Source organism: Balaenoptera musculus, chromosome 3 (assembly GCF_009873245.2).
Source record: "Balaenoptera musculus isolate JJ_BM4_2016_0621 chromosome 3, mBalMus1.pri.v3, whole genome shotgun sequence".
NCBI lineage: Eukaryota > Metazoa > Chordata > Mammalia > Artiodactyla > Balaenopteridae > Balaenoptera > Balaenoptera musculus.
The window spans coordinates 170287243-170311827 of NC_045787.1; the positions used below are offsets into that span (position 1 = coordinate 170287243).

At 56.2% G+C, this 24585-nt stretch overlaps 2 protein-coding genes across 2 annotated transcripts; both read right to left on the reverse strand.

Moving 5' to 3' along the window:
- Positions 1–1043: 1043 nt before the first annotated feature.
- DIRAS1 (DIRAS family GTPase 1) lies at positions 1044–4601 on the reverse strand. The gene is made up of 2 exons (XM_036848121.1): positions 4515–4601; positions 1044–1780 (listed from the first exon to the last, which is right to left on the reverse strand). The coding sequence occupies exon 2, from the start codon at positions 1711–1713 to the stop codon at positions 1117–1119; it is 597 nt and encodes a 198-aa protein (XP_036704016.1). The 5' UTR covers positions 1714–1780; positions 4515–4601; the 3' UTR covers positions 1044–1116.
- A 4429-nt stretch (positions 4602–9030) lies between these two features.
- SLC39A3 (solute carrier family 39 member 3) lies at positions 9031–17900 on the reverse strand. Its single transcript, XM_036849235.1, is given in 8 exon segments — positions 9031–12370; positions 12373–12715; positions 12717–12847; positions 12850–12976; positions 12978–12995; positions 15968–16306; positions 17042–17157; positions 17774–17900. Coding segments are annotated over 6 exon segments (939 nt in total). The 5' UTR covers positions 16178–16306; positions 17042–17157; positions 17774–17900; the 3' UTR covers positions 9031–12260.
- Positions 17901–24585: the final 6685 nt, after the last annotated feature.

A 24585-nucleotide genomic window follows, 5' to 3' on the forward strand; every position in this document is an offset into this window, starting at 1 on the left:
CACAAAAACAGAATCTCACGGTGGTGGTGGGCACACCCTGACTTCAGGACCCACGCCTTCCTGGGTGCCCCCCCCGGGGGGCCCCATAGGTGGGAGGAATTGGGCTGGGCAGAGCTCTGCGTCCAGCCCCTCAGATCCTGCCGGTGCTGGGTCCAGATGCCTCTGGACGGGGCCCGGCAACCCCTCACCAACACCCCAGGTCCCCTGCCCTGGGCTCGGTGGCGACAAACTGTCTCGATCTCTGTCTGAGGGCTATGTCCGGGAAGGCCCTCCATATTAATTCCAGACAGTCCCCTGGAGTTGTGCCGTGGCCATCGGCCGGTCCCAGGCCTCCCCTGCCTGCACCCCAAGCCCAGGCGGGGCGAGGAGTGAGATTCCGGGCTGGCGGGGCACTGCTGTGAGCCCTGTGGTTATTGCCTGGCAGCCTGAGACCCAGCCCGCAAGGCCCCCCACCAATCCGTGGGGACGGGGGTGAGAGGGGTGGTCTGGGACCTGGGGAGGGGGGCACAGGCCAGAGGTCATGAGGGATGGAAGGGGGAGAGGTGTGTATGTCAAACACCAAGTAGGAGAAAAGAAAATCTGAGGTCCATGTGCGTTTCAACTCCCTCCTCCCCGGCAAGGTCACAGTGATCTAATGTAGGGGCAGGGTGCAGGTCTGGCTGGGGGCACCCAGGGGGCAGAGTCAGAGGTGGGAGTCCTGGGAGACACGGAGATGGAGGAAAAACCGGCATCCTCAGTCCCTATGGGGACAGGCAGCTTCCCCCGTTTTCCCATGTGCAGATCAAGGGGGCCGCCTCCAGCGCTTGGCTTTGGGGGGGGCGTACAGACAGGACGGTGGGCGGGGCAAAGAGGGAGGGGAAGGCAGAGTGACACGGCAGAGCTGGGTTGGAGCCCCAGGTCTGCCACAGGCTCGGCAGGGCCTCAGTTTCCCCGCCGGAGATGTTGGAGAGAAAGAAGTGGAAGAGATGGTGGGGGAAGGGGAAAGAAGGAAGTGGAGGAGAAGGAGAGGGAAGAGGAGGCGGGGGGGTGGGGGGGGGCGGCGGGGAGCGGGGGCACAGGACGTGGGGAGAGGCCTGGGGCCGGGACAGCGGGGCGCCGGCGGTGGGCGCTCTGGGCTCACATGAGGACGCATTTGCCCTTGATGCGGTCTGTCCTCTTCTGTTTGCTGGAGCGCTTGCCATCGATGTTCAGGCTCATGTTCCGGCGTGTCTCCAGCGTGAGCAGCTCCTGGAAGAGCTCCTTGACGTTGTAGTTCATCTTGGCCGATGTCTCCATGAAGGCGCACTTCCACTCCTGGGCCACGGCCTGGGCCTCGCGGGTGTCCACCTCCCGCTGGGTCTCATCGCACTTGTTGCCCACCAGCATGACGGGGATGTCCTCCACGCTGCCCTTGATCTGCACGATGAGCTTGTAGATGGGGCCCAGCTCCTCCAGCGACTGCTTGCTGGTGACCGAGAAGACCAGGATGAAGGCGTGGCCCTTGGAGATGGACAGCCGCTGCATGGCCGGGAACTGGTGGCTGCCCGTGGTGTCGGTGATCTGCAGCGTGCACACGCTCTTGTCACAGCTGATGACCTGCCGGTAGGTGTCCTCGATGGTGGGGATGTAGGTGTCCCGGAACGTGCCCTTGACGAAGCGCAGCACTAGCGAGCTCTTGCCCACGCCGCCCGCCCCGAACACCACCACCCGGTAGTCATTGCTCTGTTCAGGCATCTTCCACGCGGGGGTGCGGGGTGGGGCCGGGAGGGCTCGCTTCGGCTGCTAGAACCCCAGACCGACCCTGCACAGAGAGGAGTGTCAGACAAGAGCGACCACCCACTTGGGAGGGGGCGGGAAGGGCAACTTCTCAGAGGAGCGGCATTTCTCCTGCACCCCGGTTGATTTGGTCGACTCTGCCATTCTGCCCTGCACACAGGCTCAGAGCCAGACCCTCTGCCTGTCTGCTTCCCCTCAATGAAATCTGGGGCCTAAACTCCTTCCCCGGGGCGGGGGGGTGGTCTCTGGGCTGGAAGAGGCATGGAGATGCCAGCGTGAGGTGCACACCAACTGCTTTCTCCACCTGCATGCTCCCCCAGCCCCCAGGTGGCACTGGCTTTTCCCTGGCTTTGTGACCTGGGCAAGCTGCTTTGCCACCCTGAGCCTCAGGTTTCTCCTCTGCAAAATAAGTAAAGGGGTGCCTCTCTCCGGCCATCACAGGCTCCCTGCTCTCACCCCAGCCCAGAGGCTCCTCAACCTCATGGGAGCTGTGTGGTAGGGCATCTTTAAAATGCAGATTGCAGGGCCTCAGCCCTGGAAGTGGTGAATGCTTTGGTTCAGGGCCACAGCCCTGGGAACTTGCATTTTAAAGCTCTTCTCCTCCCCTCATCCCATAACTGTGATCCTGGTGCTGGAGGTCCAAGAATTTGCAAATCATGAAGCGGGTTTCCCACAGCAGCCCAGGCTGTAGATGAGAAAAGTAAAACTTAGCCTAAAGAGAGAAAGCCTCGCTCCCTGAACTCCAAACCCAGACTATGGTCTGGCCTGCCCTGGCCTCCCGCTCAGGTCTGATGTGTCCGTAGGAACAGAACTCCCTGCGAGGGGTTCCTCTTCTCCCCTCTCCCCTACCCTGTGCTCAGAGAGGTCCAGTGACCTCGGGAGGTCACACAGCACAGCAATTCCTGAAATGATGGAGGTGGGAGAAGAACCGTGACCTGGGGGTGGGAAGGCAGGAAGCCTGTCTCCAAGCATCTGCGTCCTTACTTATAGAAACAGCAGAGACCCCTTCCCTGCCTCCTTCTCAGCCATCTCTGAGGGTCCCTCAACATGGGGCGGGGTCTACAATGGGATAGAGAAGATATGGCAAGATTGCACCCAGGCCATGCTACTTCCCTCAGGTGTGTGTGTGGTGGGCGGGGGCGGGGGGGGCAGGGAGCAAGACCCAATGGTGTGAAAGACCCTGGCGGTGAAAACCCGGGCAAGTAAATTGATGTTCCCGAGCCTCGATGTTCTCATCTGTGAAATGTGAGCAGTCTCAGTGCCCACTCCACGGAGCTGCTGGGACAAGCAGTGCCACGAGCTGGATAAAGCCCTTGGCCAGGTGCCTGGCACACAGAGCCCTCAGTAAAGATGGACGGACATGGTTATCAATCACAAGGGCCCAGGGTGTAAAGCACTCGGCTGGTCGTGGGTTGGGAAGGCACATTCTCAATGATCAAAAGTACCAGGTTTGTCAGAAAAAGACATACGGAGAAGGTAACAGCCGACACGTACCTCACAAAGTACGTGCCAGGCAAACTTGTAGGAGCTTTAGCGGTTCTAACTCGTGGGGGACTGTTTTTAGTCATCTCGGTGACATGCATAGCACTGCGGGGGGGGCTGGCAGGGCTGCCAGCCTGCTCTGCAGTCACTACCTTTCCTGGGTGGGCGCCCCAAGAAGTGGGCTCAGCAGCATGCAGCCAGGCACCACCACAACTGGCCGAGGGACCTGGGGTGGCCGGTGACCGTCCGTTCTGCCACCCCAGACCCAGCCCTTGCCTCGCTCTGGGTACAGACCCCCTGGCAGTGCTCCAGGCCTGTCAGCAGGGGTGTCCTCCGAGAGGGGCCCACCGGGGCCTGGGATCCCTGACTAGGAGCTCCATTCAATAACCCGCAAACCCACGCCAGGAACACACCTGGTGCCATTTGAAAACCACCCGCACCTCCCATGGCCTGGGGTTGGGGGGAGGGGGCTGTGGGCACCAAGGCGCAAAAGGGGGTGGCACGGGCTCAAGGTCACAGCAGAGAGGTGGCAGAGCAGAGCAGGATTTGAACCCGGCCCCGGCTGGTTACACAGCCTGGGGTCCTTCCCCTGTGCAAGGCAGCCCACCCTGAGGCTCCCGGGCCAGAGGAAGCTGCCCGGTCCTGGGTTCCCGGAGCCCATTGCTACTGGGAGGTTGGAACGACCTCAGGTGCAAGAAAGCAGGCCCCAACCCAGGGGAGGGCCTCGGGGCTCGGGCTGCCTGCCCCAAGGGGGTCTGACATAGGGACTACCTGACCAGTGGAGGGGTTTGAGGAGAGGGGGCTCCCCTGGGCCCGAGGGGGCTCCCCTGGGCCGGAGGAGGATCTAAGTGGTGGGGGAGGGCCGTCCACCAGAGGAGGGGCTCCTGGATGAGGGCCTCGGCTGGGAGAGGGAGCAGGAGGGCTGAACGGGGCGGCGGTGCGGGGAGACGGGCTCGGGGCCCACTCGATTCCTCCTGGAGGGGCCCTGACAGCGGGACCCAGGGGGGCTCCTGTGGGCCGGAGGAGGGGCTGGCTCTGCCGAAAGGCTGCCCGTCAGTACCGTGGGGGAGGGGTGATGCCGGGAGGGAGCTGTCCAAGGTGGGCGCGGAGGGCGGCCCGGCCGGGGCCCAGCCGGACCGGGGAGGGGGGTCCGGTGGATGGCCCGGCCCCGCGGTCGGGGAGGGTGGGGCTCGGACAAAGGAGGGCGCGCGGGGAGAGAACCTGCGGGCCTCGCGGGGGGACGCAGCGGGCCCCGGTCCCCCGCCCCGGCCGCCTACCTGGGCGCTCGTCCCTGCGGCGCCGCCGCGGCTGCTGCTGGCCGTCTCCGTGTCCGCTCGGGCGCCGCCGCCCCCCGCACGCCCGAGCTGCCGCCGCCCGCGCCCGCGCCCGTCCCCTCCCGTCCCCGCCCGCCGCCGGTCGCCGCGCTCCGCCCCTCCCCCCGGCCCCGCGCCCCCGGACAAGGTCACCGCCGCCCCGCGCCCCGCCGCGCGCGCAGCCCCCCCCGGACCCCCATCTGGACCCCCGCCCCGCGCCCCCGCCCGGTGAACACCGGCTCCTGCCGGGTACGCGATAGGGGTGGGGTCTGCTTCCCCGGGAGGAAGCCGGCGCACCCCAGGGCCACCCAGCAGCCGGCCGCTGGGCAAGATGGGGGCAGAGCCGAGGTCACCCAGGAGCAAAGAAAAGGGGCCAGTTGGCAGAACTGCAGACAAGGGACCTGGGGGAACAGAACGGGACACCCTTGGGCTGGTGGGGGTGAAGGTCCAGGGCAGGGTCCCCCAGCGGGGGGCGGGCACTGATGGAATGAATAATCAATCAATCAATCAATAGATGTATGAGAAGGCAGAGGTGGCCCAAGGGGGCTCGGGGCAGTGGGGACGTACCTGGAGACTAGTCCCCTTCCCGGGGGATTTGTCCTGGCAGGGTGGGACTTGGTGTGGGTTGGTGCCCCTAAGGGCAGGCCACCAAGGCAGAGATGGCAATTGGGCCCTTGAGTTGGGGCAGGGGTGGGGTGGGAGGCAGTTGCTTTTGAAGCTGGGGGTGAACAAAGGGAGCCAAGGGGAATGGATTTGCAGTTTTCTGGTAGGAAAATGTTATCTTCATCAAATAGGAGTTGTCTCTGAGAATAAACATTTGCCTTTGGGAAGCGTCTGTGCGGTTGACATCTGTGTGTCCACGTTTAAGCCAACAGGGTACCATCACCCCTCCCTCCTGAAGACTGGAGAGGATGGAGACTCATCTCAGAGAAGACTGGGCTTTGGGAAACAGCAACTGAACCAGGCAGGGGTGGGTGTGAGAACGCCCCAGGGCCCAAGCCTGTTAGAAGCAGGCACCCCTCGATGGGTAGGCTGACACTAAGGGTCCCACAAGGAGGGACTTTCTGGGGTCAGAGCAGTCGGAGGGTGAAAGAGGCTCTTTGTAGGGTGGTGAGCTCCCCATCATGAGGATTGTGAGCAGATGGTCGGCTGGAGCCCAAGGGCTCCTGTGGCTCTTGGCTCCTTGATTTTTGCTGACCCAACTTGTCTGTGGCTCTGGCTGAGCCAGACCCTTCCTGCTCCCTTGGAGAGGTGGGCACTGCCCCCAAGACCATCTGGTTCCCCCAGAGGCTGGGCCTCTGAGGTTCGTCCTGCTTTGGGGGCTTGAAGGGCCCCATTTCTCCCTGATTCAGCTCCTCCACTGCACCTCCCGGCCTCTAGCACCTGGACCATCCCACCCGCCTCCTTCCTGGCCTCCCAGGACAGCCTCCTCCAGCCTTCCTTCTACCCTGGCCTTCACTGCACAGACTCCCCTGCTCTCATGCCACCCGTGGCTTCCTTCACTTCCGGGTCAAGGTCCAGCTTCTCAGACTGGCATTCAAGTTCCTCCCGACCTGACCCAAGCTCCCCTCCAGTTCCCCATCCAACCCCGGCTGCCTGGAGCTGTTCCCCAGGCACACCCCACTCCTGCCCTGTCCTAGGCCATGTGGGGCACCACAGAGGGTGGCCTGGCCCCAGCCCCACATCTCCAAGTGCTCTCAGCCAGCGATGGAGACAGCCCCGTGGATCTCCGCATCCCGGCCAAGCGCTCCTCTGAGCCTCAGTCTCCCCATCTGTGAATGAGGATCACCATTGTCTTGCCTCCCAGGGTTGCTGGGAGCGATCGATCGGCCATGACGTCCACCCTCCTGGGGCTGCCGGGCACACAGGCGCTCAGAGATGACAGCCCCGCTCCCTCCCGCTCCGACTGCCTGCCTGCTTACGTCTCTGAGTGACCAGGGACACTGGGCCGGGCCTCCAGCCTTGGGCCGGCCCTCTGCTTCTCCAGGCACCAGCCCAGGCCGGGGCAGGCTGACTCATGCCTAGGAGCGTGGGCACGCTCCACTCTGCGGCTGCTATTTATAGCTCCCAGGCCAGGCTCCCAGCCGGATGAGCCAGGAGAGGACAGGCCCCAGAGTCTCCCCCTCGCTCTCCGGGGCACAGGGCTCAACGCCCACCTGAGCACCCCAAACTAGGACGGCAGTCCCCCCTTTCCCACGGCCAGCCGGGAGAGCCCTGGCCTTCATGCGCCAGTGCAGGAGAGGGTTGGGTTTTATCAGCTCAGAGAAGGGGATCAGCTCCCCTGGGGTGCCAGCTGGAAGAGGGCTGGGCTGGGGCTGGAGCTCAGGTCCATCAGGCTCTGAAGCCACAAGCCAGCCTTTCTGCTGTCCCAGGCTGTCTGGGGGCCTGGCCCAGGGATGCACACCTGGCCTTTGGCTGTCCTTGATCAGCAGAAGTCCTCTCAAATGTAAAGGGACAGCCACTCACCTGAGAGGTCCCTGCTCCTCGCCTGGCCTTGCAGCCTATTGGCCTCCTGCCAGCTGCTCCGGGCGGGGGCCGCTCTCCAGACCCACCATGCAGGGAGGAAGGTGGCTGGGTCTCATGCTCTGCTCTTTCTGTGCTCCCGGGATTAATGCAATTATGTGGGCGAAGCTGAGGCTGGGCGCCATGGCCTCTCACCGATGCTGTTTGGCCCTCAGAGGTTTTTTATTTGTTTTTAACTTTGGTGTCAACATTTAAAAATAAGAAGGTCATTTGTCAAAACACAGTTTGCCTTAAAAAATGAATGGGCTGGTGTCTCGTGCCCAAATTCTGCCCACCAGCTCCTGTAGGAGCTGGACCCCAGCCCCTGGTGGAAGATGCTGGTCCTTCACTGAAGCCACCTGCCTAGCCCCTGGGAGTGGCCTGAGGGGCTCTTCCACCATAGGGGGCTGTGTTGTCGTCAACACCTCCAAGGAGCGGGGTCACTGGAGCCTAAGCCATTAGCAGGATGAACCCCTGCCACACTTGCATCCTTTAACAGAGAGCCGGACAGCTTTGATCAGTCAGAGAAAAGGACCACGACATGCAGGGAGACCTCAGGACCTTTGCACAGGCCACTTCCTCTGCCAGAAAAGCTCTTCACCCATCTTCTGACTCCAGTGAGGCCCTCAGAGATTCCCCCACCACCACCACACTGCTAAAATAGTCTTTGTCTCCCTTCGTGACTCTCCCTCCACCTTGCTTATCTTCAGGGCACTTATCACCTTTTGTGTCCATCTATCATCTGTCTCCCTTGCTAGAATGTGAGCTGCCTTAGGTTCTGGGACAGTGGGTCTCCCCTGGGGGTGATTCTGCCCCCAGGGGACCCTGGGCGATGTCTGGGGACATTTGTGGTTGTCATGACCAGGGTGGGCTCCTGGCATTGAGTGGGTGGGGCCAGGGAGGCTGCTTCACACCCCAGGGCATCCAGGACGGCCCCCCAGAGGATGACCCAGCACCACGTCAGCAGTGCTGGGGAGACCCTGGGGTAGGGCAATGGACCTCAAACGTGTCCCCAGACCAGCATCCCCTGGGAGCTTGGTAGAAATGCAAAATCTGGGAATTCCCTGGCGGTCCAGTGGTTAGGACGCCGGCTTTCACTGCTATGGACCCAGGTTCGATCCCTGGTCGAGGAACTAAGATCCCACAAGCCGTGCAGCGCAGCCAAAAAAAAAAAGAAAAGAGAAAGAAATGCAAAATCTCTGGCCCTGCCCCAGCCAAGACTAGCTCAGCAGGAGGCCCAGCCGGTCCCTCAAAGGAGAGGGCATGTGAACCGTGGCGGCCTTTTCTTTTGCTTTAAACGCAGCACATCAGCTGTGCCTCGCAGGCACTGAGTCAGGGGGCTCTAAACGGCCCACCTGCCCATCTCGGCTCTCTCCTGCCAGGCTGGGCACACAGCAATCAGTTGGGCCCTCGGCCAGAACACTGCGGTCTGCCAGGTCAGCTGTTCTTGCCCCAGGAGCTGCAGAGGCCTGGAGGGTGTCAGGGGCGGGGAAGGACGGGGTCTCCCTTCTGCAGCCCAATCTGGCCTCAGCCAACTGACAGCCAGGAGAAGAGTTCTAGGGTCTTCCCAGAACTACCCCAAGCCCTGCAGCAGCGCCCTTCTGCCCTCAGGAGTCCCAGCCCAGTCCCAGCCTGCAGGAGGCTCTCAAAAGTTCAGGTGGGTCGGTCACTGGCTCTGTACCAAAGCTGACAGACAGCTCAAGGTGGACACGGGCTGGGACAGGTGGGCTGCATGACCCTCTCTTCCTGGCAAGGCTGAGGGTTCAGACCTGGTGGTCAGGGCAGGCCTGGAGGCGCTGTGTGCAGGGACACAGCATCCTGTCCGATGCCTGTGTTTCGGGGCCCAGAAGATGCAGACTGGCTGGCAACCGGCACACCCCTCCCCAGCTCCACACTAATAACTTCTCCCTCAGAAACGCAAACAGCAGACAACAGAAGCCGCAACACACTGTTATTACACTTGATTCAGTCCGCAAGGCCTGGGTGCCGCCTCCTAACTTTCTACTCTTTTGTCTCCAGATCAAGGAGGGGGACCCGGCTGACTGCATCCAGCTGTCGCCGGCACTGGGAGCCCCGACTCCACTCAGCTCGGGGGCGGCAGGGCCGGTGAGGGTGACGCTGTACCAAGGACCAGAGCTGAGTCCTGGCTCAACCCTCCTGCTTGCTGAGCCCCCGCATTGGGCCCCCATAATCGTGCTGCCAAGAGCCTGCCTGGTCGCAGCCAAGCGGCTAGGGGTGGCCTTGACCCAGCCAGGCACATCCGGATAAAGGTGGTGCCTGGTGTTTTGTGCTGGGAGTTTTGTTTCTTTAAACAGAAAGGCGGCGTTTGTGCTACTTGGGAACGCTCATGTCCAAGTGAAGGTGGCTGTGCCTGGTTGTCACCAAGCGATACACAGGTCACTAGCAGGTGTGTGCCCCCCTCTCCTCCATGAGACACGCACACAGATCTCAAAGCGACACGTCCTCGATGGCGCAAAGTTGCACAGAGATGAATGAAGGCTTTCGTGGCCGACGTCCAGTTCCATGTCAGGGCTGGTCCAGGGCCCCAGGTGGTGGGTGACCAACCCACAGGCTTCTTCAGCCAAAGCTGTCACCACGTGGCACCTGTCGTGTCAGAGCGGGTGTGGGGGAGATGGAGCCACTGAGTTGGCCTAGACGAGAAGACCCTGGTCTAGGCTGGACATGGCCACCATGAGCCGGGGGACCTCAGGAGCGAGGTTGGCCTCTCCAGGACCCCCATCAGATGGGACGACCATTTTTCTTCTTACCTCAGCTTTCAACTTTGATCCTTGGCCAAAGCAGGGAAAGCTGACCAGAACCAACCAAGTGACACCATCATCCCTGTGGCCCCGGGAAGCAGACCCCAGGGCTGACCCTGGCCCCTCCAACCACAGCAGACAGGAGGGGTGGCATTGGGGGTGCTGGGGGGGCAGCCTGTATCCTCTCCTACAACACACAGCACCCCCAAACTTCTTGGGGTCCCAGCATCCCTGGGGGGCCTGGAAGTAGTTTTGCTGGGTCTGGCAGGACCCTAGAGAGAGACCAGAGCCTGGCAGACGGAGGCTGGGCAGGCTGGGGATCCGAGGATGCCAGGGACCGGGGTGGCGGTGTCTGAGGGGCGGGCGGGGGCCCCCGGGGTTTCCCCCCTCACTGGTGTGGCAGCGCCCTTCCTGGTCTGGAAGCTGGCTTAGAGTGAGGGGGGATGATGTGACCCTGAAGGCTCCAGTGCAGGGAAGGGAAGGAGAAATGGAACTGAGGGGTGGAGGGGATTGTGGCGTCCCCAGGCATCCCAGGAAGCTGATGGCTGGCGGGAGGGCGGGGACCCTGCTGTGCATGTGCTTTAGGTAGAGGAGGGGAAGGAGTATGGAGGGGGGGAAGCCTGGAGCAGGCTGTTCTGCACCCACGGGGGGGGGGTTCCTACTGGATTCAGGGGGACGGGGCCCCTGGGGGACCCTGCCCAGCCCCGTCCCATGGGCCACACCCTTCTGAAGGCAGGCTCTGGAATCTGGCAACTCCTTGACATCCCGCCCACCCGGGGCGAAGGTAGAGTGAAGTAGGGGCAGGGGTCACCAGCAAGGGTGGGTTTAGGACAAGGTGGAGGTGATGGTCCCACGCCCACAGGGGTCACTTTCCCAGCATGGGGACAGGGTCAGGCCATGCGGGATTCAGACGTGGGTCCTGGCAAAAGCCAGACAGAAGTTCCTGGAAATGGGCCCAATACTTCCAGCAGCGGTGGGGTGGGCGCCCAACAGAGTGGAAGTGGGGGGCCTTGGACACACGGCCCTGCCCCCTGAGAGCCATATCGACACCAAATGAGGCTGGGGCCGTGGCGGAGGTTATGTGCTCTCCTGCCCGCGGAGCTGGGCAGGTGGCAGCAGGCCAGCACCTGGGACGCCCCCTGGGACAAGCAAGTAGCTGCTCCTGGAACACCACCGGGCCGGAGTGACCGGCTGGAGGCCCCGCCGCACCCAGGGCCACGGGGCAGAGAGGCCCATCCTCGCGGGAAGCTGTGACGGCCCCACTTGCCACAGCTGTCTCCCCAGTGTGGGTCTGGGCAGCGACCGTGAGTGAGAGGAAGGAAATCAGAGGTTCTAGGAAGGAGCCTGGGCCTCATGGCCGAGTGGACAAGTGAGAAGACAGGAAGGGTGTAAGTAATGGGATGGAGCTGGGGAAGCCGAGGCCGCGCCTCCAGGCTTGGGGGCAGACACAGTCAAGTCCCCCCGGAAGGGCCCTCAGCCCTGGCTCAGCCCGGGAGCAGGAGCCGGTTGCCATGACTACACTAACAGAGCTTGTTGCCACGGAGGGGAGGGTTCGCGCCAGCCCCACGGGGCTGTTAGGCTCCTGCGCTCCCCGAGGGGGGTCCTAGCTTCATTTGTGTCTGGCGGGGGGAGCTGAGTCACAATGGCCCCTGACCCTGGCCTGTGGGAGTCGTTCCTGTTCTGGAGACCTGTGGCCAAGCTGCCCCAGGCCTGCCCGCACTCTCTGCAGCCCTGGGGCTCTGTTGCCTCGGGGAGCCGAGCAGCTCAGCCCGGCCAAGGAACCCCAGCCCCTGGAGAGAACCTCTCCTGGCAGGGCGGCCGCACCAGAAAGCAGGGAAGAAGAGGGCGGCTCCGAGATCCCTGGAACCTCCGTCTCCCCAGAAGCACAGCCTCAGGTGGCAGGAATCACAGCCCCATCACCCCCACTAACCGCGAACGAATGGAGGCTCCTGGCTGGCGGACTCCTTTCAGAAACCCCTCAGGGCATCACGTGACAGCGACTGGACCCTCTGCTCACCCTGGGGACACGCCCGCCACGTGCCGCAGGGCTCCAGGGAAGGCGTGGGGGGGTGGTTACGACGTTGGCACTGTAGCCAGGGCTGCGGAGGACACAGGCTGGCCTCTCCCGCACTCGTCCACAGCCGGCGGTGCTCAGGGGTGGGGAGGGTCTGGGTCTGACCCCACCTGGACGCCCGGGGCCACCTCCCCTGCGAGTCACCAGAGCCCCACGCCTGCGGATGACATGGCCACACAGCTTTGGTGAATACTTTTAGAGAAGAATTTGTAAAAGTAGTAGCGGTGCCCCAGGGCTGGGGGTGTAGGATCTGGGGCTCAGTGCAGTCCCGGGCGGCCCCTCTGCGCAGGCGCAGCCCGGGAGCTGAGCTCGGACCCTCGGGGAAGGCGAGGCTCCGGCTGGGTGGGGGCGGGGCGGGCACCCAGCGCGGGATGGTCACCACTTGAGGAAGACCATGCCCGCCAGGACGGCGTAGCCCAGCACCAGGAAGAGGACCTTGAGCAGCCGGTCGCTCTTCTCCTCCAGCTCCTTGGCCAGGATCTCAAGAAAGTGACGAAGAGGAAAGTACCGCCTGCCAGGCCCTGCAGCAGCACGGAGGCCACGCTGCTGGGCACGCCCTGGGCACTCTCGATGCCCAGGCCGAGGCTGATGCCCAGGGGGATCATGGCGCTCACGGTGACGGCCAGCTTGGCAGCGTCCCTCAGGGCCATGGCGCTCCTGGCCATGCTGATGCCCAGGGCCACGGCCACCAGCGTCTCGTGGATGGCCACCCCCACAAACAGGCTGACCACCTTCTCCCCCTCCTCCTGCAGGCCCAGGGCCAGGCCCCTCGAAGACGAGTGGGCCGACAGGGCGACGACCAGGCTGAGGAGCCGCAACGGGCTGGAGCGCGGACAGCTCCTGGACACTCAGCCCGTGGCTATGCGCGTGGGGCTCCCCGTAGAGCGGGTGTGCCCCGAGAGCCACCCATGAAGGGCTCTCGTACTCTGAGTCGCTGCCCACGTCCGAGCTGGCGTTGAAGTCTCCAGGTCGATAAAGGCCGGCCTCTCCTTGCGGAAGGTCAGGACGAGCTGCTCCAGGAAGACGGTCATGAAGAAGCCCAGCAGCATGATGGTCTCGGCCAGAGGGTAGTCGGTGCTGATGTGCCCAAGGACTCAGGACTTTTTGGAGCTGGAGAGAGAGAGGGCGCGAGAGGGGAAGAGACGGGGAGAGGTTCAGAGGCGGCGACCGCCGAGAGCCCCGCTGCCCACGCAAACAGGTTCTTCAGACGTCACCTCTCAAGCAGCAGAAATTACCCAAATCATACAGGTCTTAAAGAGGAGTGGTGGCTCATCCTTGATGGATTTAAAAATGAAGGGACTTCCCTGGTGGTCCAGTGGGTAAGACTCTGTGCTCCCAATGCAGGGGACCTGGGTTCAATCCCTGGTCGGGGAACTAGATCCCACATGCATGCCGCAACTGAGAAGTCTGCATGCCACAACTAAGAAGTCTGCATGCCGCAACTAAGACCCAGCACAGTCAATAAATAAATAAATATTTAAAAATAAACACTCTATTAGAAAGGGACTAGGCCTCACGTCATGTCCACTATGTCAACCAATTGAAAAAGAGTGTAGCGGGCTGCAGCATGACCCCTAAAAGGTACGTCCACCAGGAATCTCAGAACGTGACCTTATTTGGAAGGGTCTTTGCAGATATAACTGAGGTGTGATGGGCTGAATTGTGTCTCCCCAACAAAAGGAAATTTCTATATAAAAGTCTCCCAACTCCTAGTGCCACAAAACTAACCATACTTGGAGATAGGGTCTTTAAACAGGTGATTCAGTTAAAAGGAGGCTGTGAGGGTGGACTTAATCCACTAGGACTGCTGTCCTTACAGGAAGAGGAAGAGCCATCATGTGAAGAGACAGCAAGAGGTGGCCGTCTACAAAGCAAGGAGAGAGGCCTCAGCAGGACCAAACCCTGCCAGCACCTTGGTCTCGGACTTGCAGCCTCCAGCCCTGGGGGAGAATAAGTGTCTGCTGTTTAAGCCCCCCATCTCTGGTCTTCTGTTATGGCCACCCCAGGAAATTCATTCATAAGATAAGGATCTTGAGATGACATCATCCTGGATAAGGATGATGTCCTTTTAATCCAATGACAGGTGTCCTTCCGAGACAGAAGAAGAGAGACACACAGGGAGAGGCCGTGTGACAACGGAGGCAGAGCTGGGCTGATGGAGCCACAAGGTAAGGGACCAAGGACTGCAGACGATCCCCACAAGCTGGGAGGGACACGGGATAGACCCTCTCTCACGGCCGGAGGACCCAGCCCACTGACGCCTTGGTCTCGGACTTCTGGCCTCCAGACTGGGATATCAGCCAGGGCTTCTGGCCCTGATGCCTGCACGGGGCTGGCTTCCACACACCCGGAGGCTGTTTCCAGAGCTCCCCACCTCTCCACCCCCCTGGGTGAACGTGCTGAGAACGAGCATGAGGCTCGCCGGCACATCCAGCCATCCTCGTCAGATCCTTGAGTCAGCGCTGTCCCATAGAACGTTCCAGATGGTGGAAATGTCCTCTATCTGTGCTGATATGGAAGCCGCTAGCCTCGCGTGACCCACGAGGACTTGAAATGTGGCTGGTGCGGCTGAGGACTGGCACGCTGAAGTGGGTTTGATTTCAATTCACTGAAACCTGACCAGCCGGAATGGTGAGTGGCAGCCACACCAGACCGTGAGGCAGACACTCTGGCTGAGGCTGGCGGGCAGCCAGGAGGAGGGGCCTGGCCCACTGAGGCGTGGGGAGCCTGGGGCAGGGGTGCGGCCCAGGAGTGGTTTGGGGAGGACAGTGAGAGGGCCCCAAGCACTGAAGGTGGATGGGGAGGGGCAAGGTCATTGCAGCAGTCCAGGCCGGAGGGGTGGCACTGCGGGAATGTGGAAAACGGCAGTGGGGGGGGCGGGTGCAGAGGGTGTCAGAGAGGACTCCGATCTCATCCTCACCGACGCCAAGTGCACAAGTTTCCCGCGCTGTGTAACAGAGGAACGCAAGCTTAGCAGCATAAAACACCTCCCAGCCCTCAACATCAGGAGTCCAGGCACAGGATGGGGCTTGTGGATAAAGCAAATGGCACAGTGTGGCCAGGGACTGAGGGTGGCTCCCAACCAACAGCCAGGGAGACACTGGGCCCTCAGTCTGACAGCCAGGAAGGAACTGAACCCGCCTTACAACCACATTGGCTCAGAGGCCAATCCATCCCCAGTCAAACCTTGAGATGAGACCACAGCCCACCAGATACCTTGATTGCAGCCTCATGAGAGCCGGCAGCAGAGGACCCAGCCAAGTGGTTCCCAGACTGCTGACCCACAGAAACTGTGTAGGAATAAACATGTGTTGTTTTAAGATGCTAAGTTTGTTATAATTTGTTACGCAGCAGTAGCTAACTGATACAGGAGTTGAAGAGAGGCCACAATCGCCAGCTTCAAGACAAAGTGCATGTGTCCGGGGCAGGTGGTCTGGTCAAGTAATGGCTGATGAGCCCACCAGCTGGGAACCCTAGGTCTAGTTCAAACCCGTTGTTTACCAGATGAGACCCAGAGAAGAGACGCAACCAACTCATGGTCACACAGCAAATTCATTTTCTACTTCCTGTCACCCTTATAGTGTCAAGGCCCCGAGCTTGGTATCAGGGTTGAAAAGCACCAGAGATGGGGAGGGGCAAGATAAGGGTAGGGGATTAAGAAGTACAAACTATTATGTACAAAATAAATAAGCTACAAAGATATACTGTACACCACAGGGAATATAGCCAATAGTTTATAATAATATAAATGGAGTACAACCTTTAAAAACTGTGAATCACTATGTTGCACACCTGTAACTTATACAATATTGTACATCAACTATATCTCAATTAGGGAATTCCCTGGCTGTCCAGTGGTTAGGACTCTGTGCTTTCACTGCTGAGGGCCCGGGTTCAGTCCGTGGTCAGAGAACTAAGATCCTGCAAGCCACGCAGCACAGCCAAAAGAAAAAGAAAAACAAAAACACAACAACTATATCTCAGTTACAAAAAAAAATAAAAGGAAAGAAAAAACAAAAGGCACCAGAGACGATTGGCCATAAGGTGCCAAGGGCTGCTGCTACCACCCCAGGGAGCCTTACCTTTTCCCTCACAGCCGGCAGTAAAGCATTGAAGCATGTGGCCAGAAAGACCCCTCCTCCGAAGGTGTTGCAGAGTGAGAGGATCTTTTTCGAACGATGGGCCTTCTCAAAATCCGTCTCGATGATCTTCACGGGGAGCAGGGAGCCCAGCAGCATGAAGAAAAACACGCCCACCATGCAAAGGATTTTGGCTACCAACAACTTCACCATGGCGGCGGCCCGGGCTGCTCCGGTCACCGGTCACTGCAGGGCCAAACCATGTGTGGGCGCACACTCCCCTCCCACGATGCGCTACGGGGCCCAGCCACGCAGCCAGGGGCTCATGCCTCAGTCCAGCCACTGTGAATGTCAGGGGCAACCGCGTCAGCTGTTGGATTGGTTATCTGACCAGCTAGAGCAACCAAGCCCATCACCCCCAGTACTTCACCCCATTCCAGGCCTAGCACACGTCCCTGTCTCTTGCAGAAAATTCTCCACGGCTGCACTGTCCAACACGGCAGTCGCTAGCCGCGTGTGTCTGTGTAAGTTAATTAAAATTAAATAAAATGTAGGCAATTCCCTGGCGGTCCAGTGGTTAGGACTCCGCGCTTCCACTGCGGGGGGCACGAGTTCGATCCCTGGTTGGGGAACTAAGATCCTGTATGTGGCGCGGCCAAAAAAATTTATTTTAATTAAAAAAAAATTTATATAAAATGTAGAATTCAGCTCCTCAGTTGCGCTACCCACATTTCAAGTGTTCCATAGCCACTTGAGTCTAGCAGCTGCCGTACTGGACAGCACAGACAGAGAACATTTCCATTGTTGCAGAATGTTCTGGGTCCCACCGCCCTTACATAAAATCCAAAGGCTTTACCCTGAGGCAAAGGCTCTGCACCATCAGCTCGGGCTCCACCTCCCCGTTCCCATTCCCGCCTCAGGGCCTTTGCACCGGCAAGCCCATTCCCGCCTCAGGGACTTTGCACCTGTTGTTCTCTTGGCCTGGACCACTTCTCTCCCCTGACCTTCCAATGATGCTTGTCTTTCAGTCCCTCAGGAGGGCTTCCCCCTGCCCTAAATGGCATCCCTTGTACCCACCGCAAGGCCTGGCGCAGAACAGATGCTCAGTAACCGCTGGCTGAACAAACGGATGAGCTGAAGCATGTGGACCTCTTTACGGGGACTCAATGAGCCAAAGTAAAGCAGATCTCGCCCTAGATAGACCCGAAAATGTTACCATTAGAATGAGGGACAGCGGCTGCTCCCCTGTCCTTAGGCTTTCTCCCCAACCTCCCAATTCTCACTGCCCGCGTCACCATGTCAGCTCAGATGCCACCAGTGCAGAGGGGTCTCCTACCCCGTCCCCTGGCATCATTGGAGCTACAGGGAACTACATAATTTAAAGTCCCTGAATGTCATCACTCGCCCTGGGCTGCGACTTCCACGGGAGCAGGGAGTGTGTCTTCCTCAGCCCAGAGCCAGGTACAGTAGGCGCCCAATAAATACCTGCCGAGTGTCGGGATGCCCCAGTCTGTGGAGTGGGGGTGAGGGTGGCCTGGACGCCCTCAAACCGGGGGCTGATGGGGCTGGGCAGCGGGGACGGGCTCATTCATTCATCCTTTCACTCAGCACTTACTGAGCGCCTTCTGTGTGTCCCGCGCTGCACTGGCGCCCCGCTCGAGAGGGGACAAGTCGCGCTCCGCTGGCGGAGCCGGACGCAAATCACACAGATCGCCAGTAAAGGCGGGGCCTCGGCTAACAGGCGGCAGAGCCCGCCAGGCCCCGGGCCGCCCCCGCCCCCAGCCCCGCCCAGGCCCGGCCCACACGTACCTCCGCCAGGTCCTCGCCCGCCCGCCGGAACCGCCCGCCGGAGCCGCCCGCCGCTCAACCGCCACGCCGTGTCGACCCCACTGCAGCGCTCCCGGTCTAGCCCCGGCTCGGCGCGCAGCTGCCCACGCCCCGCCCACGCCCCTGCCCATTGGCCGCCCCAATCGCAGCGGGCCAAGTTCTCCATGCCATTGGCTATTACGGCTGCCACTCACCCCGCGACTCCACCTCTCCTACCGGCAAGGGAAAGTAGTTTCCTCCCTCAGAGCGGCGGGTACAGGCACCGGGCGGCTCCGGCGGGAAACTCCGACCCTAGGGGAATGGTTCCGTCAGCGTCTGGCTTCCAGAGCTGTCCAGGGGTTCCAGGTGCTGAATCCCGTTCGGATCGAGGTTTGGCCATTGTCAGAAAACGATTTGCTACGGGTGACTGTCTCTCTCGGAGCGTCCTCGCTCCTGATGCCCTTCCCGTCGGTTTAAGATGCAGATTTATCCGTTCAACATCTCTGCCTCCTATGTACCAGGACCTTTTCTAGGAGAACATCTGTCAACAAAACAAGGATCTCTCCCCTTTTGGAGCTTACGTTCTAGGAGAAGACAGAAAATCGACAAACATAATAAGTAATAAAATTATGTCAGAAGGTGACAAGCGCTCTGGAATAATAGAGCCCAGTAAGGGTTATCAGGGTGCTGGGAGGTGGCTTGGGATGAACACACACACACTACTATACATAAGATAGATAACCAATAAGGACCTACTGTATAGCACAGAGAACTCTACTCAATATTCTGTGATAACCTATATGAGAAAAGAATCTTAAAAAGAATGAATATATGTATATGTATAACTGAATCACTTTGCTGTACACCTGAAATTAACACAACATTGTAAATCAACTATACTCCAATAAAATTAAAATATATTTTTAAAAAAAGAGGAGTGCTGGGTGGTGGATTGCTATTTTAGGTTTTTTTTAAGGATGTGTACCCAGGAGTGGAATTGCTGGGTCAAACGGATATTTTTTAGGTGAGGAGAAGGAGACGTTTTTTTAAAAAATGGCTTGATCCACTGCCCCATAAAAGCAACCAGACTTATGAAAGAGAGGACTGTATTCATTTGTTAACAAAAATCTTATTGTCAGCCTACCATGAGCCAGGCATAGGGAAAGTTGCTAAGAATAAAGTGGAGAATGCCACAATATGGATGAACCTGGAAGACATCAGGTTAAGTGAAATAAGACAGTCACAAAAGGATAAATACTGTGTAATCCCACTCATAGGAGGTCCCTAGATTAGTCAAATCCACAGAGACAGAAAGTAGATGGTGTGGGCCAGGGGCTGAGGGAGGGGGTGGGGAGTCATTGTTTCCTGGGGACAGAGTTTCAGTTTGGGAAGATGAGAAAGTTCTGGAGATGGATGATGGGGATGGTTGCACAACAATGTGAATGTACTTAATGCCACTGAACTGTACACTTAAAGACGGTTAAAATGGTAAATTTAATGTTATGTATATCTCATCACAATTTTTGAAAATTTTAATAAAATGGAGTGAAAAAGCCCATGCCCTCACAGTTCACAGTCTAGTGGGAGAGACAAGTATTAATGAAATAATAGCATATTATTAGGCAGACTTCTGAGATGGTTCCAAATGATCCCAACATCCTAGGATTCATGTCCTCGTATAATCCCCTCTCCTTGAGCCTGGGCTGCACCCAGCGACTTGATTCCAACAAATAGGATATTGTCAAGTGATGGGATGTCATTTCCATGATTAGGTTTCAGAAGACTGACTTCTGTCTTCCTAGACAACTCTCTCTATTGCCTTTTTGCTTTCGTGCTTTGATAAAGCAAGCTGAGATGCTGAAGATGCCCACATTGCAAGAAAGTGAGGGTGACCTCCAGCCAACAGCTGAGACCTTTGGCACAAGAGCCTACAAGGAAGTAAATCCTGCCAATGACCACGAGTGATCTTGGAGGGGGATCCTGCTCCCATTGGGCATTCAGAGGACTGATGCCCAGTGGACACTTTGATTGAAGCCTCTGAGGGACCCTGAAGCTGAGGACTCAGCTAAGTGAACCTGGATTCCTGACCCACAGACACTATGAGATAATAAACGTTGTTATCGTAAGCCACTAAGTTTTGGGGGAATTTGTTATGCAGCAAAAGATAACCAATACAGGAACTTCCCTGCTGGTCCAAGGGTTAAGACTTTGCCTTCCAGTGTGGGGGGGTACGGGTTCAATCCCTGGTTGGGGAGCTAAGATCCCACATGCCAGAAGCAACATTGTAACAAATTCAATAAAGACTTTAAAAATGGTTCACATCAAAAAAAAAGATAACCAATACATATATGTAAAGGGAAAACTGTAGGTTGTACTAAGTGTCATGAAGAAAAAAAAAAGAGAGAGAGAGAGACAGTTCTGTGTTAATCAAATAAAGAGCAGTGAGAAGTAAGGGGTGAAGAGAGGATGTTTGATGCAAAAGTAGAAAGGAGCTTGCGATATTGGAGGAACTGGAAAGCCAGGCTGTCTGAATATTGGTGAGTGACAAGGACGGTCCCAGAGACCATTTTAAGGCATCTGAATTTCCCCATCGATGAATGTGAGTCAATGATGAAAACTCATTGAAGAGTTTTACGAAGGTGAAGGTTGTGATTCAACTGATGTTTTAAGGTTATTCTGAGTCCTGTGTAAAGAAAGGATTGTAAGGGAGCAAGAATGAAGGCAGGGAGACCAGTTGGGTCATTTGAGCAAGAACTGATGCTAGTTTAGGTGTAGGTGGGAGGTGGAAGGGAGTGGATGAATTTGAAAAATATCTTGGGTGAATTGACAGGACTTGGTCCTGGTTTGTCTGTGGGCCGCAGGAGTAGGAGGTGTCGGGAATGACTTCTAGTTTTCTAGTTTGAGCAACTAGATGGATCCTGGTGTTATTCACTAAAAAAGGAAAGAGTGGAGGAGGCACAGACATTGGAGGAGTCAAGAGTCTAAGTCTGGCTTTGCAGAGGTTAAGTATGAGATGTCTATGAGTTCTTAACGTTTAATGTCACTTTCTGCCTGCACGGAGCTTGCTTCATTATAAGCATGCAATATATGGTAGCTATTTTTTAAATTGAAGTATAGTTGATTTACAATGTTTTTTAAATTAATTTTTATTGGTGTATAGTTGATTTGCAATGTTGTGTTAGTTTCTGCTGTACAGCAAAGTGACTCAGTTATACATATACATATATCCACTCTTTTTTAGATTCTACTCCCATATAGGTCATTACGGAGTATTGAGTAGAGTTCCCTGTGCTATACAGTAGGTCCTTATTAGTTACAGTGTTGTGTTAATTTCTGCTGTATAGCAAAGTGACGCAGTTATACATATATATACATTCTTCTTCATATTCTTTTCCATTATGGTTTATCACAGGATACTGAATATAGTTCCCTGTGCTATACTGTAGGACATTGTTGTTTATCCATCCTATCTATAATAGTTTGTATCTGCTAATCCCAAACTCCCAATCCAACCCTCCCCTGCCCCTCCCCGTCTTGGCCACCACAAATCTGTTTTCTATGTCTGTGAGTCTGTTTCTGTTTTGTAGATAAGCTCAATGGAGTCACATTTTAGATTCCACATATAAGTGATATCATATGGTATTTGTCTTTCTCTGTCTGACTTACTTCACTTAGTATGATAATCTTAGGTCCATCCATGTTGCTGCAAATGGCATTATTTCGTTCTTTTTCACAGCTGAGTAGTGTTCCATTATATTTTGTGTGGTAGCTATTTTTATTATTAGACACAAAGTGACTTGACTCTTTTTCTGTTTTCCGTAATTCACAACAATAACAAAAAAGATCGTCCATAATAACAGCACACCAGGTAAGTGCCCACAGGAAGACTCCCTCCTATAGGAGAATTCGTAATGTGCAATATTTATTCATAATTCTTTAGAACATGAGACTGCTCAGAGAAGAAGCTGCAAAGCTTCGGGCTTTTATTCATTCAGACGTATTTTTGAAAGCTTCCTAGATGCCAGGACCTACCTAAGAGCAGGTACTGTCAGAGTACAATAAAAAAAAAAAAAAATACTGACAAATCTGACTACATTGAATACTTCAAAAATCTCCCATAGTGAAAGACTGTATGAATGGGATAAAAAGACAAGTGATAGGCCAGGAGGAAATGTTGATAATAGATGAGACCGAGCTTTTGATAGCAAGCAAACATCCTAAAATGAAAATAGGAAGGGAGGGACTTCCCTGGTAGCGCGGTGGTTAAGAATCCGCCTGCCAATGCAGGAGACACAGGTTCGATCCCTGGTCCGAGAAAATCCCACATGCCGCGGAGCAACTAAGCCCGTGTGCCACAACTACTGAGTCCAAGTGCCACAACTACTGAAGTCGGCACGCCTAGAGCCCGTGCTCTGCAGCAAGAAAAGCCACCGCAATGAGAAGCCCACGCACCGCAACGAAGAGTAGCCCCCGCTCGCCTCAACCAGAGAAAGCCCGTGCACAACAACGAAGACACAACGCAGCCAAAAATAAATAAATTTATTCTTTTTTAAATAAATAAAAAATAAAAATGGGAAGGGAAGGGAAGGAACAGACAATTCTCAGGAGAACAAATACAAGAGGTGAATACATATAGGAAAATATGCTCAAGCCATACAGATAATCACAGAAATAGGAAATAAAATCATCTGAACAGGGACTTCCGTGACGGTCCAGTGGTTAAGACTCCGCACTTCCACTGCAGGGGGAACGGGTGCCATCCCTAGTCAGGGAACTAAGATCTCGCATGCCGCGTGACTCGGCCAAAAAAAACCAAAAAACAAAAAAAAGCCCACCATCTGAACAGCTTTATTGAGGTGTAACTGACGTACAATAAACAATAGATATTCCAAGTATACAATTTGATAAGTGTTGATATATGTACACACCTGTGAAACCATCCTCACAATCAAGATAGTGAACATAAACTACACCCCCTGAAAAAAATGTCCTCCTGCCCCTCCCCACCCCCGTCTCCCAAGCAACCGCCATTCTGCCATGGTTGCTCGACAGGGTAGTTTCTGATGGCACTGCTCCCAACCTTCCTCTGCCTGCCGCTGGGTGGCCGTTCATGCACGTTGCTGTTGGGCATACAACCCTGGGGCGGGGAATTGTACATCCAGGGTTTCTAGGGTATCCAAACGCTCAGCTTTAGAACTTCATATACAGCTGGCTTGTCCGTTTTGGTGCAGAAAAGAGTTAACATAGCAGGCTTAAGATTTTTGTGTTTGCAAAGGCCCTCAGCAGCGTCTGGAACTGGACTCTGGGGGCACCTGCCACCCTCAGTCATCGGGGAGGGGGCTCCCTGTCTCTACACTGTCTGTGCAAACACGTGGTTTACGCTGAACACCTGCTGTCCTCCTAGAGTCTGGGGCCTCGGCTGTGCTGCGCAGAGGTGCCTGAGAGCACAGACCCCCCCAGAGAGAACCCCAGGCACCAGGTCTCCGTGAGCCTCCTTGGGAACCACACCCCACTCGTGATGTCACGTCTCGTTTAGCAGGAATTAAGTGCATCCTGTGGGACTCCATTGGGAAAGGGCTCTGAAGGCTTGTGCCTGGTCCCCCAGACCCCACCCCAAGCCTTTTCCCTCTGCTGATTTTGCTTCATATCTTCTCGTAAACCACAGCCATGAGGACGATCATTGCTGAGTCTTGGAGACCCCCAATGCACTTTTGTGATGAATAACACTTGTTTTTGTCTTTTCATTTTAGCTATTCTGGTGCAATCATCTCACATTATGGTTTTTGTTTTGTTTTTTAATTTTGGCTGCACTGGGTCTCTGTGGCGGTGCACGGGCTCTTCTTTGTGGTGCTCGGGCTTCTCTAGTTGCGGCCGTGCAGGCTTAGTTGCAGCATGTGGGATCTTAGTTCCCGGGCCAAGGATCGAACCCGGGCCCCCTGCATTGGGAGCGCGGAGTCTTAACCACTGGACTGCCAGGGAAGTCCCTCACATTATGGTTTTAATTAGTGTTCCCCTCATGGCTAATGAAATTGAGTCCCTTTTCATGTGTTTATTGGTCAGTTGCATATCCTGGTTTTTGAAATGCCTTTCTGTTTTGCCCGTTTAAAAAATTGGGTTACTTCTCTTTTTCTTATTGATTATTAGGAGTACTTTATATTTTTGTCAAGTATATATTGCAAATGCTTTCACGCATTCAATGGCTCACCTTTCCTCTCTCTTTTAAGGCAGTCCAATTTGTTGATTTTTTTTTTTTTAATGTATGGTTAGAGCTTAATGTATGGTTAGAGCTTGTATTAGTCAGGGTTCTCCAAAGAAACAGAACCAATATAGAATGCCTATCTATCTATATATATATAGAGAGAGAGAGAGAGACAGAGACAGAGAGAGAGAGGAATTTACTTTATGGAATTGGGTCATGCAATCATGTGGACTGGCATGTCTGAAATCTGCAGGGCAGGCTGACAGGCTGGAGACCCAGTGAAGAGTTGACATTGCAGCTTGAGTCCCAAGGGTGTCTGGAGGCAGAATTCCCTCTTCTCTGGGGAGACCTCAGTCTTTTCTCGTAAGGCCTTCAACTAATTAGATGTGACCCACCCGCATTCTAGAGGGTTATCTCTCTACCCAAAGTTTTATTTCTTTACGTCTTTATTGGAGCATAATTGTTTTACAATGTTATGTTAATTTCTGCTGTACAACAAAGTGAATCAGCTATATGTATACATACATCCCCATATCCCCTCCCTCTTGAGCCTCCCTCCCACCCTCCTTATCCCACCCCTCTAGGTCATCACAAAGCACCGAGCTGATCTCTCTGT